The sequence below is a fragment of the Plectropomus leopardus genome, chromosome 10 (genome assembly GCF_008729295.1).
Source record: "Plectropomus leopardus isolate mb chromosome 10, YSFRI_Pleo_2.0, whole genome shotgun sequence".
Taxonomy (NCBI): Eukaryota; Metazoa; Chordata; class Actinopteri; order Perciformes; family Serranidae; genus Plectropomus; species Plectropomus leopardus.
The window spans coordinates 31182623-31200620 of NC_056472.1; the positions used below are offsets into that span (position 1 = coordinate 31182623).

The window sequence follows — 17998 nt, forward strand, 5'->3', positions numbered from 1 at the left end:
AAAATAAAAAGCCTCCTCCCTACACCTCATTATGTATGCATCTCCAGTGTACACACGGAGCTCACCTCTTTAGGGTATATGGCACCTCTCCAATCACATGCAACCCAATTACAATCACTTGGAACACCCACGCTAATCACCTTCGCCCAATGAGGTGGCATGCTGATTTAAATCAGAGCCACCTCCTCAACCCAAACAATATGATTAGAATCACTGGGCGTCTGACAAATGAGACGCGGCTGGCAGAGCAGGCAGCAGATCCATAGATTGGTTTGTTTTCCTGCTCTCCTCTTTTTGGTTTACGGACACTGTTTAACTCGGGCATTTATTCTCCCTCCACCTTGTTCATAATAATGCAGGCAGCATCCTGAGCGCTATTACGAGGGGACATCTGGAGAACACCTTGGGCCTCCTGCACCCCTGCTATGGCTTCAAATCATGGATGTGCGAAGCAAACTGGATACAGCGGTAGAGGAGGGGCCTGCTCATTCCTATGAAAGCTGTATGAGTGTTAGGCTTGGGCGGTATCACAGTATTACAGTATAGCAGGGCATTTAGAATTCCTAAAGGTATTTTTTAAAATACCACCATCAATACAGGCACTCCTCTTTCTGTTAAATGTATTGTATGTAGTGCACAGCACGCACCACCAGAGCTCAGTCTCTGGTCTCTACTGGTGGAACAGGCAGCTGAGCTGAAAGACACAGCGACATGTAGTGGTGAAGAGAGAAGTTACAGGACTGTAAACAGCCGGCAGCCAGCAGGCAGAGAGAAACCATGGGGAATAACAGCATGGTTTTTTTACATCTAACTTGGTGAATTAAGGATTTATTTCTACCAAACTGGAGCTGGTTATTGTTGGGACAGCAGACTCACTAACTAGATTACTAGCAGGGCAGTTTGGGTGAGTTTTATTTTTTTTCTGTCAAGTTTAAATGAAGTGAGTTTATGATGAGTTAAGAGGGGAGCAGCTGCTGTAGAGGCGAGTAAAAACAAACTTCTAGAGCCAGTGCTCAATGAATGGTTACATTTCACTTTTACTTTGCCTGATGTTTTGCTGCTCTGTCTGTGCCTAGAGTACACTCTGCACTCCGAAAGTGTGGTGAAATTAATAAATGAATGGCATATACGTATATTCTTATTACGGAGGGCTTGGGTAGTATCGAGGTATATCAGGGTATTTAGAAATCCTCAAAGTAAAGTTCAATTCCGTCTTATACTGTTCATCCTAGTGAAATTTCAGGATTTCAGGATTTCCGGATTTCAGGAACCCTGCATGGTTTCATTATGATGTCACCAGCGCAAGATGGCAGTGGCCATATCTGCAATATTTTTGTCTTCATGTTTGTACAGTGGGGGGAAGTGGAGATCATCTACAGTCATTGGTTTTAACACTCAGACAGATAAAGTTCACACAAACACTTTACATCAGTCTTTGAGTTTCAAACTATACGGAGAACGTGTCCCTAGACACATAACTTGTAAGGCAAAAAGCTCTGCTGCTGTGAACATGCACACCCTTTCCTTTTTCTTGACACTGCTGCACTTCAGACAATGAATCATTTTTATTCGCAGGATGCTTTGAATCCACAGAAAAACAAACACAGCCTGTCTCCCTGCTGCAGGCCCGTCTTGTCCTAAGCGGTATGAAGCTACTTGGCCTTGGGGAGAGTATGGAGGGACAGTCATAAAAGCTCCGTGATGGAGCACCCTCTCTGCCTTCCTCCCAGCAACCCTTTCATTAACCTTGCCATAACGGCAGGAAATCAATATCCATGCACCTTCTTCCTCGTCCAGGAGCTTATTTAGATAACCAAATGTGAGCGAGCAGACGTGAACTACTGTGTAAGAGAGAGGACTTTTTCCTTTCCTGCTGTTGATGAAATATTCCTGAAGAAGTCTCAAAGCTGGCGGCGTCATCAGCTAAGTGCCATTTGTCCTTGGCAGACCCGGCTGGAGATCAATGCATCAACATGACAACTTTCAAAGCTTAAAGTGAGTATAACTGTGGAGGGGGGGTCATCGATACTCGGGCTCTGGGCTGTTCAGTATTCCCTCACACCGAGATCAGAATACAATGATAACTTCACATCTCGTGCAGAGACATTCAGGCTCCTAATTAGACTGCTGCTGTGGAAGCAGATGTGAACAGCTGGAAGCACTCATCAAGCTGAAGATCATTAACCAACACTCAGACCCTGACAGGCTAAATGGATGAGCAGTTACGTCAATGGATATGTATCAGACCGACTAACTGACTAGTTGGCGACCACCTGCTGTCATTGTGGAGGACATGAAATGTTTGCAGGATGTCAGCTCCTCCAGACACAAACCGATCAAATCTGCCTGTTCTGTATCAGGGCTGATAGTAACTAGAGCTACAAAGTAGCTCTAGTTACTATACTTGATGACAAGTATAGTTTTTTACTGTCATTTCAAAGTCAACTTAAGCAATAAACATAAAAGAAAAGATGCAAACCACTGTAAAAGTGCTGCACTTTGGTATATCTGGACTTTGTTGAAAGTAGAAAACTGCACTTTTGAACATAACTTCTCTTTTTTATTGGTGCTGTTCGTGTTCAGTTAAAGGCTCAATTTGTCCAATAAAAGACTGTTGGAAAATATTAATATATATATTTTTTTAATTCTGAAGCAATATGTCTTATTTTAGCAGTATACTAAAGCAGCAGCAGAAAGGCAGAATGTGATTTTTTTTGTCTGAGTTGCAGAGTGTTGTGGACATCGTATTACTGTGGCTGAAGGCTAACAACCAATCAGAGCAGATGAGTCTCTCATGCAGCTGTCCATGTCAATCACTGCTTATGAACTGTTCTCAAACTGTCAAACTAGGCAGTGCTGGTCAAATATGAATCAATATTCTGTTACTGCATTGTCTATTTCTTTCCTCAAGCATTTTCAGAAACATATTTTAGTGTACTTTTTAGCTGTAAAAAGTCTGTGACCCGGGGCAACGGGTAGTTCAGTCGGTTGAGCGTGCCCCATGTTCAGAGGCTGTATGTCCAAGCCACAGTGGCTTCTGGTTCGAGTCTGACCAGCAGCCGCAGCTGTAGTGACAGCTGAAGCAAACATGACAAAAAGTTATCTTAATAAGTTACCAATTGCTGTAAAACCAACACTTTAAGCTAAAAAAGCTAAAAAAAAAGCTCAGAGGAGCTGCAAAGTTAGTAATTATCCTCTGTGGGTTGTCATTACAAGCAACCTCTTCCATCATGTACAGAGTGAGTTGATCAATTTTTAATATCTAATATTACTTAGTGGCTATTTAGAGTTTCATTCCTTCCCAAAACTGTTTACATTATTTTGTCTACCACCTGTAAATCACTCGCGAGGATGGAAAGACTCTAAACTTAATTCTCCTGCTCCCTGTCTGGTCCCTGTGGGAGAATTCAAAGGCTGGACGCTGCTGGACCGAGATACAACACGTCGCCAAAACAGGTCACTGGAAGGCGGCCTATCACAAGTGGAACAGAAACCTCTCAGCTGGATGGCCTAGTTAACTTGGCCGCTCCGTGTGTCCGTGTGTCCGTGTGTGTGTGCGCATATGTCCAAAACTATGCATTAGGTTGCTATCAGGCTGGCCCCTGTCATCTATCTGAGGGAGCTCTTACAGGGAGTTAAGCCTCTCTGTGCTGGTCACACGCCTGCAGAAAGCATGGCACTGTAGTGAGGCTATTTCTTTCTGCAGGGAACCGAGAGGAGCCAATAAAGCTAGGCCAACTCCCGGCTGCCGTCGCCCAGCTTTTCCTCTCCCTCCTCCAACCCTTTAATCCCTGGCCACTGCCACGGGCATCATTCCTCCACAAGCCAGGCAAAAGGACTCGCTCCTCAGGCAATATGCTCTTTCCTCATGGCCTGGAGGATAAATATTGCCCTGGTGGAAAGCGAGACGGCTGCGGTGTCGTGATGAGGTTGTTGCAATGTTACAGCGGAGTGTGATTCAATCATTGTCTCTAGATTTCCTCTTAGCTTCTTCTCAGGGAGGAAAGAGACAAAGGTGATGAAAACATCAATAAAGGCATCCCACTACTGAGATTAAGGGGGAGGATTCATCGCATTTTTACCTATAAATTTCCAGGACTTCTCCATGAATTTGAGTCAAATTGTCAAGACCATACATTCTCTGAAACAACCACTGATACTTCTTATCGGTTCTTTTCCATAACTATGTAATAGATTTTTGAAAAATATATATAGATTATCAAAAATATAAAGAACACAGCACAGGATTGGAAGTGCATATTTAAATATATCTTAGGGCCTGTACGTAATTTAAGAGATGGGAGGGGGTGGTGCAAACAGGGGGAAGCATGTCAAATAACATTTTAAGCACTGAGGAGGTGTATGTATTTTATTTTGGCTTAGGGATTTAAAAGGCTGTATTTTGTATTTATTTTACAGACATTTTTTAAAGAAAACCTTTTTTTCTTTAAAAATGTTTAGCGATTTTAAAGGAAATGTTTTTACTTTTTTTTTTTTTTTTTTTTTTTTTACATTTTTGATGATATTTAAAGAAAACATTTTGACGATTTTTTCACAAAAGAAAACATATCTTGGATTTGGATAGCATGTTTTTTTTTTAATTCACCAGTATTACAAAATTTATTGTAGACAGAAACTGTAAAAAAAGAAATTACCCTTTGGATTTTCAAATTTCTGATGGTCCTTAAACACAACATGTGCCATGACACAGTTTTTTGAAAGCAGTTTCCATGATTTTTTTTCAAAACTTTCAGAGTATAATTAGTTTTCCAAAACTGTTCCAAGCCTAGAAATTGCTATTTGAAAATTCCATGATTTTTCCATGTTTTTCATGACTGCACAAACCCTGCAGGAGGACCTTATCATAACAGACCATCTCCTTCTAACCACATGCATCAGTAGTGTCTTGAGAATACATCGACGACTGACCCTGATGCTACAGATGCAGAGGATGATGTAGTATTTCACAAGTAACCAGTATATTATAGCTCAGTAATTAATCTAGAGGGAGGGCTGGGGTTTCTTTGATAACAGCCCGAGCAGATGGTGAGTGGCAGACCCCTTCATTAAGATTCCACATCCCTCTCCAGCGCGAGATTCTGTCACTTTAACTTTCCATGACAAGACGCGCGCAATGCATCAGCAAATAAGAAACCAAACTAGACCTAATGGATTTGTAGACACAGCGGTTAGAGAGCATTGAAGGTGCTGCAGAAATATGCTCTTGACTGCTCCGTTTGAGGCCGATGTCGTAGCACGGAACAGCACCTGAAACTAATCTCAAATGCAGCTCTGAAGTTTCACTTTCTTTACACGTCCACACCAGAGTTAACTCAAGGACACATGAAGTTCGGCATACTGAATAATGTACTGAAAGATATGTCTCAACAAAAGGTGTCAGATAGTATTTGTCTTTCAGATTATTTTGGCGGTATGCTCAGCTGTTTGTGTGTGTGTGTGTGTGTGTGTGTGTGTGTGTGTCTGTGTGTGTGTGTGTGTGTGGTTTTACCTTAGGAGTCTGCAGATGCTGCTCCTGTAACTGAGCCTCTGGCTTGCAGCAGCCACACTGGGAGGCATCGGTGGGCGTGATGGGAAATAGAGCAGGACGGCTGCAAAAAGCGCAGCAACCGCAGCCAACTCTGCCGGAGCACAGCAACACAGATAAAAGAGACATACATGTTATTTCATAGGTAAGACAGTATCATTATATGTCTCTGTGACATCTAAAAGTCCTCTGAAATCATCCCTGGATTTTAACTGGTGCAATAAACAAAACAAAGTGTAAAACAGTAGTGACTAATGACGGAAACTGGCGAAAAATTTCCAAAGACAGACAAAGAAAACAAGGCAACATACAGAACTAAGCATGACATATAACCAGATCAGCTAAAACAACAAAACGACTGGCTGATGAACAGAATAACACTGATCATTTTGCTACAATGCAATGTCCTGCTAAAAACCTCAAATTCTGGTATCCATATGGATGCCAACTGACACGCTCCAACCACCCAAACACTGATGCAGACCATGTACCCGCCCTCATGCCAACAGCACTACCTGATGACGAGCAGCACATGCCACACCATAAAAACTGCTTCCAATCTGATCGAGCATTTGTGGCACATGCTGGTACGCCCAATGCACATCCGGACATCCTTGTGTCGGACTTAGCTCTGACCCTCTGAGGCATGGACACAGCATCTCTGGGGAGATGTCCTGTGGTGTCTGACACCAAGGAGTTGGCGGGAGGTCCTTTGAGTTGTTTTGGTTGTGAGGTACAGTAGCGGCATGTCCCACAAATACTCAATCGGATTGGGATCTGGGGAATTTGGACACCAGGGGGCAGATGCATAAAACTGTGTGTAGATTTGACTAAGGCCACAATTAGATGAGAATGGCCCTACTAAAAATGGAAGTCTTTCCTTTGCATTTAAAAGAAAGAAAATCTGCATTATGAGAACAATTATCATGTAAAAGTATTCACAAAAACAACCAAATGCTGTAGTATGCATGCCAGGCCAGTAGTCGGCAGTGTAACTTTGTAATGACACACCATAGAAAAGCACCAGGCGCAAAGTGTGGCCGTGATGTCACTGTTCTCACAGGATCTGCGCATTGCCAGTTTACATGGCAACAGAAGCGGTAGTGTTTTCATATCTGGAACCCAGTTTCAACAGTTTGCATTTTCAGGCCCCCAAAATGCTGTTGTTGTGTTAACAAATAACCAAAATGTGAAAAGATGGTCCGCACACCAGGGGCAATACAGTTATTGAATCTTCATATCGATTGTCAAATATATTTTTTGCATATATTCTGTGTATGTCATGATGCATAGACACAGTTACTTATCTACACAAATACTTTTGTTATACAGAGACGAGTGTGTGCTTTTTTGAAGATTTAAAAAAAATGTTTATACAATATTTATTCTCACTATGTTTTATGTATTTATATATTTGTATTTACTACCTAGCCCAAGATTGAATGACCTCAGTTTTTTAATTCATGTGATTGTTGACATGTATTTAAGATGGCGACATATTAGAAAACTTATAAGTCTGAGGAAGAGCTTTTTGGCTCGAAACATCACTTATTTCGCAGAATAAAATCCTTTAAGGGGAACTCCCAGATGTGTGGACCTCTACCTTTTAACATTTTGGTTTATCTTGGATCCAGCCACCACTACAGGATGTACGTGCCTTATTTTTGAATATCTTAACAAAAGACCAAACCGTAACCAAAGTTTAACGTTTCATGCAAAAACCTCTAAAACTGTGTGTACGCACAAAGGCAGAAATATGCATACGCATTCTTTTCATCAAATTCATAAAGCTGTGTTTGCCCCTGATTCTGTCTTGATCTTGGTCATTGTGGCACTGTGTGCATAAATAGAAGGCCTAATTTCCACACACATAGTTCACCATAAAATGGTGCAAATTGCACTTAAACAACCCTTTGCCTATCAATGAGAAACACAGAGAATTAAGTGCAATTTCACTGACTGTGTTGTATCTGCAACTTTCTCTGACAGTGCCAGAGCAGCTGTCATTACACAAGGCTGTGGATATTTGTAACATCCACTAATTTATCGCGTTTCTGCAAACCACTGTTGTGGTAAAATCTCAATCATTATTTTTAATGAACGTCAGAAGGATGATCAATGATTCATTCATAGTGCAGCTGAAAAACTGACTTCATAAAGTGCTTCACCAGATTACATACAAAGATTATTTACAGGGAGAAGGTTATCTATCTCTCAACTCGTTCCATCTCGTCCATCTTGAACACGCGAAGTGTGCACATTCTCACCGCACATTCCTCCTTTATAAATAAAATAAATAGTAGTTTTTACGATGTGGCATGGTGCATTATGCTGCTGAGGGGGAGTACTGGTTTGTATCGGTGTTTGAGTGGGCGGAGTGCATCAAGTCAGTGTTTTCTGTGTTGATGCAAGGAAGCAAAATGGCACAAGGCGCTCCATTGGTTCCACTTTTCCAGATTTTGATGTGAAAAAATGACATGTAAAGGCACATTAATCAGGGTATGCATGGCTGTATGTAAACAGGGATGTTAGTGGTATATTCATTTTAATTATTCATGTAAGCAGCTTAGTAGGAGTATTGTCATTTTTTGGAATAAGAGCCCCAAAAAAGAGAAAATTTAATGCATATAAACCAAGTCAGTTTCACACAATCGTGCAGGCTGACACAGCTTTGGTTCTCAACTTTTTCTCCTGGAGAAGCAAGACAATTTGCAGTGTGGTTATTTCCTAAAAGCTCCACTGTCCATGCATCCTTTTCTTTACTCACATATGGATTTATCCAGCAGCAGCTGCCTATTACTCCCTGACAGAGTTACATTCACGTTGATCTGTCATTTGAATTTTTCTTTAATGACCTCCAAAACTTTCTGTTCACAAAAGGTGTCTGCTTTATCCTTTAAAAATTAATAACAATACCACCTTAGGTTAAACAAAAGCCGCAGCTTCAATCCATTACAGTATGCTTGTTTCTCTTTTCAGCGTGCTTTTAATTTTCTGAATCAGTTAAGCATAACAGTCCCAGCAATCTATTTTTCAGAGGGGCGGTTATGAACATTATAATTGGGTTTTTTTTGGCGTTTCTTGAATTCCCTCGCCTGATTGTATTTGTGTCCCTTGACGGGCTGACATGATGTTCGAAATGATGTGCTATCGATCCTCCGTGCCCTCAGAGGTTCTCGCTTGATGCTAGTACCTGCATACAAAACCAGCTGGATCCTGTCTCGGATGGAGCTGTCGGAAACTGCTGCTGACATTGTGGTTCCTGTCAGGGTGTCGTTGGGGGCCGGCACAACCAGAGGTCCTATTACGAAGGAAGCAGCGCCTCCCAGGTAGCAGAAGAGCGATGCCACAGCTGTTGCAGTGGCTCTTTGGTCAGGTGCGAACCATGTGGTGGAGAGGAAGGGGCCAGCGCTCATAACGGTGGGGCCGGCTAAACCGTTCAGAAACTGACCTCCGTGTATCAACCTGTGATGGAAACAGAAAGAAATAGTTTGAATTCTTCACTAAAAACAACAAAGAAAAAAATAAAATCACAAAAAAGCAGTGTGATAGTAGGCTTAGACATCTGTGCTGCGCCTTGTTTTGAACAGTAAATATCACATATTTTAATCTTGTGATGGACTCTTTTAAAGAAATTATTTTCCACAGCATAGGGAACAGATTTTTCAAAACAGATGTTCCAAAGTGCTCACAGTTAATAAAAGGGCTTTGTGGTGCGCAACATAAAACAGCAAGAAAAAAGAGAATGCAGAAACACATAATCAACAATAAAAGCAAAAAAAAGTACAAGGGATGCACAATATATATCTGTCAGACAAATTACTGACCGATAATGGGACATTTTTATTATTATTAATTAATAATAATAACAAAACTTAATCACTAAATTAGTGCCGGTAATACTAAGCCAGACTGCTTTCATTTATACCCCTTTCCCAGAAAAAATTGGATCAATGTTTTAGCGCTGCTTGGGAGGAGACAGACGGTAATGGATGTTATCTGACAGAGCAAATATAACAGCTCACTGATTCATCTCGTTTCCCAGACTAGCTTTTTGTCACTGGAGTGAAGTTCAGTCTTTCTTTGAAAGAGTTGAGTCAGGACTGTGTGCATCCACACTGACCTTGAAAAGCTTCAATCAATAAATTAATGAAAATAGATATTTAAATTTACATTGTCCCTGACCATATGTGAGTTTTCAGCTGCCAGCTGTTGCACGTTTGGAGGACTGTGACACCTTTAAAAATCCATAAAATAAACTGTCATTTCTTTATGGCGGATTTTACAGGAAAATGTGTTGCATTCAATATCATTTCACAGTCACTTTTGCAATTGTCTTTCTTCTTCTTCTCTTTCTTCGTTTGTGAGGTTCCTATACTGTATCGCAGTGATACTTAACTTACAGCCTGCAGGCCAAATGTGGCCCCTAATAGAGTGTTCGGTGGCCACACAACCATTTTCTAATCCACAATAAAAATTAAAGTGATTCACACTAGAAATTGCTTTTGGATTTTTAGTTTACATAAGGTACCAAGTCCATAAAACAGCATCAAAATATAGTTTGTTTATCAAAAAAAAGTGCAAGTGGACCTGCACCCCCCGACAGAGGTCCTTGCTAAGCCCCTAATGTCCTAAAATCCTAGAAAAGTCTTGAAATTCTAGAAATGTCCTAAAATCTTAGAAACATTCTAAAATCCTAGAAATGTCCTAAAATCTTAGAAACATTCTAAAATCCTAGAAATGTCCTAAAATCCTGACAATGTCGTAAAATCTGAGAAATGTCCAAAATTTCTAGAAACATCCAAAAATCTGATTGATGTCCTAAAAATCCTAGAAACAACCCTAAAATCCAATTGAGAGAGGTCCTAACATCCGAGTAATGTCCTAAATTCGTAGAAATTACCTAAAATCCTAGAAACATCCTGAAATCTTAGATCCATTTATGTATGAGCTGCTGTGACTGGCCCCTGGCCTCCTGTCCCCCCCCCCAAGCAATGTAAGTTGAGAATCTCCTGCTGTGTAAGACAATCAAACATGGCTGTGGCAGTGAGCCTGACATCAGTGTATTACTTAAGTTAAAATAAAGACATGGGGTAATGAAGCTTTTGCTATAAATATCTGGTGGAATAATGACAAGCAAAGGAATGAAAACAAGGTGTAATTATCTCTGGGGACGTACGTAACGACCTGCCACTGAGAGTCCAAGTCACTGTGTCGTCTCACTTGTGCACCTTCACACTGAGCTGTGCGAGACAGATGTGCTCTGAGATGTCCCCTGATGACACCAGACCCTCAACACCACCACCCCCCGACAACCGTCTGCCTGAGACAGCCAGCCACCAGAGACAGCACACGGCTGATTGTCTGAGCTCGACAAAGACACTGTCCATTCAGAGTCGTGTTAGACGGCTCAGCCGGGAGAATTGACGACAGCGTGGAAGGTGAGAGGAAAAAGGCAGAGTGAGAAAACGACGAGCAAGAAAGACGACAAGGAGGAGAGATCTTGAGCTAATTTATGGTATTCAGAAAGAGTCTGTATTTTTGCGCTCTAGATTATATTTTTGACAGCTAAGAGTCCCTGCTGATTCTTATTCAACATAAGTGAGTGCAGGCTGGAGGGAGAAAATGGATTTAATTAAGTTAACTTTAAAACTTTTCAGGACTTCTTCATACCAATCTGAATGACATATCACTAATTAGGAAAGTATAATACATTTGAAAATAAGTTCAGAACTAAGGCCATATGAGAAGGGTGTCATGACCCTAATATTATCTTAGTTCATATGATTTTTGAAACTGTTTAGAGACTTGCTGAGAGAAATAACTGTCAGGCTTTTGGCATCCATCATTGCCCAGCCATTAATTTGGAAAATTCACCAAGGTGGGATGACAACTACTCAAATGGGACTCAGTGCTGACATCAAGTTTTGATATTGATACCGATACAAAATCGATACTTTAACCTGAGAACTATGAACATTTTTTCCAAAATAAAATGTTTAATATTTGAATGTCCTAAAACCGTGGAAATATCCTAAAGTCCTAGAAATGTCCTAAAATTCTAGAAACAGCCTAAAATTCTAACAATGTCTTAAAATCCTAGAAAAGTTTTTTTTTTTTTAAGTAAAGAAATGTCCTAAAATCCTGCCAATTTCCAAAAATCCAATTAATGTCCATAAATCCTAGAAATGTACTAAAATTGTAGAAATATCCCGAAATCCTAGACATGTCCTAAAATCCTAGAAACGTCTTAAAATTCTAAAAACATCCTAAAATCCTAGAAACATCCTAAAACTATAGCAATAGTCTAAAATCCTAGCAATGTCTTAAAATCCGATTAATGTCCTAAAACCCTAGAAATGTCCTACAATCCTAGAATAATCCTAAAATCCTAGGACATTTCCAAAAACGGATTGAGGTTCAATACCCGGCCCTACGTATCAAGAAGCAAACTCTTCAGACTTAAAGCAGCCATGTTCCAGTCAGTCTCACTCTTCTGTGTGCTCACACTTCTCTGCCCTCTCACTCGTTTTAACACTGCCTCCTCTGGGCTTCACAGATAAATGCAGCGGTCAGTGACAGATTGATTGGAGAATAATGTGTTCACCCTGTATCTCCTTCCCACATCCCAGACCTGCTAACATCCCAACCTACACACCAGCACCTCCTGAAATACTCTGAGGCTCTTACTTTTTAGTCGGCCCAATCCTTCCTTCGCTGAAGATGTAGTATTTCAGTCTCAATTAACGCTCCATTAGCTTCAAGAGTTTTCAAGCGCTGCACTACAGATTAGTGTGATTTTCCATGATAAGTCTATGAGTATGTTACACACTAGCATGGTGTGTTCATGTTTAACAAAATAACCTGTTAATTCATCTCTATGTACACATGATTTTAGCATTATCATGTTTTCAGGTATGATTATCTGCGTTGGCTCACACATCACGTTCAGGTTATTTTATTTGTACCTGTAGGTAAATTTGTTTTACAGTAAACCAACAGGACTCCAATAATCACTTAACCAGTAAAGTACAACTAGAAGAACAAATCCTCCTCCTCCAAAACCTCTACGCAAAAGTCAAGTTGCACTTACAGTTTACATCCATGTCTGTGAAAACGTGGGTGCCTTATACACATCTTCCCTACAGCAGCACAGAAGATCTATTCAATCAGCACAGTTTCGAGGACACCAAAGATTCGAGTCACTTATTCAGTATCTGACCAAATGTCTCTTCTGCTGTTTCTGAGTTATGAAATTGAGTAATGGCCAGAAAGTGTTCGTACAAAACATTATTATGCCGCAGTTGACCTTTGACCTCTCCATCTTGATCCCATCCGGTTAAACATTTGTGTGAAATCTGGGTGTATGATTTCTTGAGTTAGGGCCAAAAACATATTGTAGGAGGTCACAGTGACCTTGAATTTAACCACCAGATTCTAGTAAGTTCTAGTAAGTCCTTCAAGGCCATTTGTAGATATTGTGTTCATTGCAATGACACAGATGCAAGGTCACAGTGACCTTGACCTTTGACCACCAAAATCTAATCAGTTCATCGCAGAGTCCACTCAAATGCCTGTGCCAAATTTGAAGAAACTCCCTCCAGGTGTTCTTGAGATATTATGTTATCAAGAATAAGGTCACAGTGACCTTGACCTTTGACATATCACCACCAAAATCTCATCAGTTCATCCTTCAATGGAATTGTCTGGGCCAAATCTGAAAGAATTCCCTAAAGGCTTTTTGAGATATCGTGTATCGTGGCTATTGCTGGTGCCGAGGCATAATGAATAAATAAATATATAAATACACATTTTTTCAGAAGCATTTGTGCAAAGTTGCTATGACTATTTCATCTGATTGACAGCCGCTGGAACAGAGCTTATTGTTTTCTTCTCCATATTGGGACCATGAATCTTCATCGCGAAAGAAGAAACTGGAATTAAGGGTTATTTAAAATTGAGCCGGTGATCCACTATAACTGTCTGGTGTACAGGCACACTGGGTTTCTGTTCTTGACAAAAGACAAAATTTGTTAAATCACGCATGATAGATGGTTTTATCAAGGTGGAATTAACTCTTAGGGCTCGCTTTAATATTACAAACATTTGTATTGCTTTGCGCACAAAATGCGCTTTTGAAAATCATGCTTTAAAAAATATTATATATTAATATTATTTTCTACTTTTATAGAGTTTTTTTAAAAGCAACATCAGTCCTAATCATAAATATCACATATTCATTTTTAAATATTTTGATTATCACAGCAACATTGACTGTGACAGTGCACGTAGTGGAAATAGCATGTACGTATTTTCTCCATATGCCAAATCTGGTAAAAGAAAAAAAAGACCTCATCAGGTGGAAAATAGTAAAAATTACAAATTTTAAGGCAAAAGCCCAGTATGACACACAGAAATAATACAATGCATGTTTTTAAGCTTTGATGGCTGTGGGGTCAAAAACTGCAGTTTGAATGGGTTTAAATGATGCATTTTTTGCTTTTAACAGTATGAATGTAGCAATTTAGTTTCCACAGTGAATTTTAGATTTATTGTAGGAGCTGAGCTGGAAATTCAGAGATTAAACAAAAATACACACTCTTGCCAAACTTTATGCCATATGTGTGAACAGAGCCAAAATTATCAAAAAAATAAAGAATGAAAAGTGTGTGAAATGTGCCAACCAGCCCCTGCGGGATAAGACAGTTTCCAGGAACAAAACAAACCCTGATGTTTTGCACAAGGCTTAACTGTCTGCTTCAAGGTTCAATTTTGAGTCAATAACTGTCCAGAGATATTTGTGAGATTGCACACATTCCTGTCTGACTCTTACTGGGTTTGACTTTGTGTGTGTGTGTGTGTGTGTGTGTGTGTGTGTGTGCACGTCTTCTAAAATCAATTATCATGTTCCTTGTTTTGGATATGTTTAACTGAGGGTAGGCGTCCTCAAACGACACGTCTTTGACTCCTCCACATCCAGCCTCTCTCTGATTTCTGTTACCTCAGCAACTGAGGGATGAACCCAGTGTCGGGACATGGCTGCAACTACCACACCGCTATTTCCCTCTTCATCTTAATACGAGTCGCTGAAGACAAGAGAGACAAACTTGTCCCCCACATTATCCAGAGTCAAACTCCCAATGTCATTCTGAATTCAGCATGTAGATAATCATAACACACCATCTGTTATTATGGTTTTCTTTTTAACTAACAATCACATGATTTAGGTTAAAGACGCGCCTCTACTCACTGATGCAGCTGTTCACTAGGGACGGGCGAACCAAAGAACCAAAAAATCTTTTTGAACTACTCTTTTTAGTATCCAGTATGTCAATCATCAGCTTAACCCTTTAAAACCTGGATCAACATCAATTTTCTTGTGCTGTGTTCCGATGCCTTTTTGTCGTTTACCCCAAACTAAAACACTTGTGAAGGCCTGTCACTTGTATTTAAGGGCAGAGAAACCCACTTTAATGGAGTGCAGGCTGCAGGTACGATGTTGAACCTCAATAAGCTGACAGCAAATCAGCAGCAGGAGGTGGAGATGCTGAAGTAAAGTTTAATTTAATCTTATAAGTGCTGGCAGAGACAGTGAAGTACCTTTCTATTTGGATTCAAACACAACAAGCCATGGGAAATACATACTTTTTATTAATCTATGTCTTTGAAAAAACATGGTATTTGTATACCTGCTGCACAAAACTCATTGATTCAAGTCAGCATACGCAGCATGTGCTGTTTTTTTGTGCCAAATTGAGATGGAACGGACACCACGCCCACCTGGCGGGTTGTGGAGCCCGTCCTGTGATTACAGTCTCATTTAGACCTGGGAAGGGTCCAGATAGCAGACTGGTCCGCCGGCTGTACTGTATCTTCTCATTAGACACAAAGATTATTACAAACCCAACACTCTGATTAAGAGAGTCCAAAAACTGATTATCAGAGCAAACAATTTTAAAACAATGTGCCAGCACTACAGCATCAATTCAAACAACAACTGTGAACTAGTGTGACCTCATATTAAAAGACAAAATTGTGCATTTGTCTTTTTTTATTTGTGTTTCAGTGTTTCAACCTTTAAAAACGGACCTCCCGGGACAGCCATGGGAGGCTGTGTTTGCATGATCCCATTTAAATAGATTTACAGTAACAACCATAGTAGCTAGAGCATTTATTCTTTTTGCAACAGAAAGCCAAAGATTCTGTCTTTCATGTTATCACGTCATGACCTTATGTTTAATGTCCTAAAATTCAAGAGATGTCCTAAAATTCAAGAAATGGTCTAAAATTCAAGAGATGGCCTAAAATTCAAGAGATGTCCAAAAATCCTAAAAAATGTGCTAAAGTGCTAAAATCCTAGAAATGTGCTGAAGTCCTAAAATTGTCCTAAAATCAGAGAAATGTCCCATAATCCCAGAAACACATATGGGGCTGCTGTGACTGGCCCCCGGCCTACTTTATAATTGGATTTATTTATTATTTTTACTCCCCGTTATTGACATCGACCCCAAAAATCCAGTATCCATCGGGCTCTACAAAATAGACATGATTTTTGCAAAAATTTTGATGAGCTGACATGAAAGTGACTGGAAAAGTTCACGCCTATCACACAACGGAGTTGCATGACTTTCAAAACTTCACAACTTCAGAGAGTTTGCATTACAAAGTTTGGTCAGTGATTTACTGAAGTTCAGTCCCCAGTCCTACTGTCTATACGCTCGCAGGATTGATGTGACTACCAAAATTGCCTTTAATGTGGCAGGTGATGAGGACGGATGGTGAGTTACATGAGTATGAGCGGTCACATGGGGGGTAGGAGGAGGAAAGAAAGAGAAGGGAGCGACTTTTCTCAGCTGGATGATTAAGTTAATCCGTATTGATGAACCCTGTCAGACGGAATCTGATCGAGGATGAGACAAAGAAGTCAGCACTGTGGCGAAATCATCCCGGCTGCCTCGGGTCCGCCAGGGCTGACAGACCCAATTCTGCCATCACAAAAAGGGCCAGGCCAATTCTGTCTCCAAAATGACAGCACAGCAATGGTCACAGTAATAGGACAGCCTGCTGCGGGACCCACAATGTGTTCTGATGGCCAATCAGACGGTGTCTGAGTGAGTCTGAGATCTCACTGATAGACACTTACTAATCACAGCTGGTCTGTGTTTAAAAGCACAAGAGAGACGGATGCGGGGAGACCGAAAGGGCGAGTGAATGCGTGAAAACAGAGAATAAGGAGGGTAAAAATGTCTCTGATTTGAGAGCAGACCTAATCACAGCAAGGTCTAATCAACGTCCACTGATGCAACAGTGCCGTCTCCTTATCTGAACTTCACAAAACAAAACACTTTTCAAACGTGACTGTTGCCGGTTACAAAAGAAAGGAACTTCCACAACCGCCTTTGATTTCCTGAAAAGGATCTTAAAACAAAGAGGTGGTTTATTTTCTCAAGAGGATGTCATAAGACAGAAAATAATCACCTATCAGACATGAAACGACACGTGGAACAAACACAGATCCGCAGGAGGCTGTCGAGGGAACTTCTAAACCTGAAAACTGTCGCCACTTGTCTTCTGATCAGGGAGAGCAGGAAACTGTTTGATCGCTCTTTACAAATGCCCTTGAACTCCACACATTCAAAATTCTGGAGCCAGACAGGCATGACAGTAAGGGCCCCTCTCTGTCTTTCAGGTTATCTAAACCAATACTTCTGATATGACAAAAATATCTTGTTTATGAGAGCCAACACACACACACACACACACAGCCGCAAACACAGGTCTCTAAACAAAAGCCCTCACAGTCTGATACTGGTTCATCTCCACTACTGCAAAGCAAAGAGTGACATCTACTGGTGATCCAGGGAGCTGCGTGATTCTATCAGCCTGCTCTTCACTGTGATAATCCACCATGTCATCCATTAAAACATGGCTTCAAGAGTTGTGACCTATTACATTTAAGATGCAAATTAGGCTGAACTGTGTCAGAGCTAACATTTGCTGTATGATCATGTTATCTGGGCTTTCTCTGTGCAATCATGTTTTCCACTCTGAATGCTAAAGAGCTGAAGGTCATGGCTGTGAAAGGTTGTCCTCATCATGCAAAAAACAGCAGACAGCTCTGACCGGGGCTGCACACCTTGAGGTCAGCCAGCACCAAGAAAGAAAAGCAAGATGCTCTTGTATAACTGGATTTGAGAGGGGTTAGACTTCACACACGCAGGAGGAGATGATGGTATTTGTGCTGCACTGAAGCTTCACTGATGCTGAGAAATTTGTCAGTTTGACTACTAAACAATGTTGGGGAAGCTACTGATATATAACATGATAAGCATAAGCATTTTTTTAAGTTTGGCCTTTATTTGAACTTTATTTATCTACTGACAATTTATTAGTCTGTTTCATAGTTTTACTACTTATATTATTTTATTGTTTTTAACATAATTATTTTTATTT

At 40.5% G+C, this 17998-nt stretch overlaps 1 protein-coding gene across 1 annotated transcript in view; it reads right to left on the reverse strand.

The window, feature by feature from the left end:
- The window catches only part of slc49a4 (solute carrier family 49 member 4), a 69457-nt gene that overhangs the window by 39845 nt on the left and 11614 nt on the right, over window positions 1-17998 (reverse strand). Inside the window, exons 3-4 of the mRNA XM_042494088.1 lie at window positions 8739-9010; window positions 5510-5639 (exon numbers count right to left, since the gene is read on the reverse strand). Of these exons, the coding sequence (XP_042350022.1) occupies window positions 5510-5639; window positions 8739-9010 (402 nt within the window). The remainder of the gene's footprint in view (window positions 1-5509; window positions 5640-8738; window positions 9011-17998) is intronic.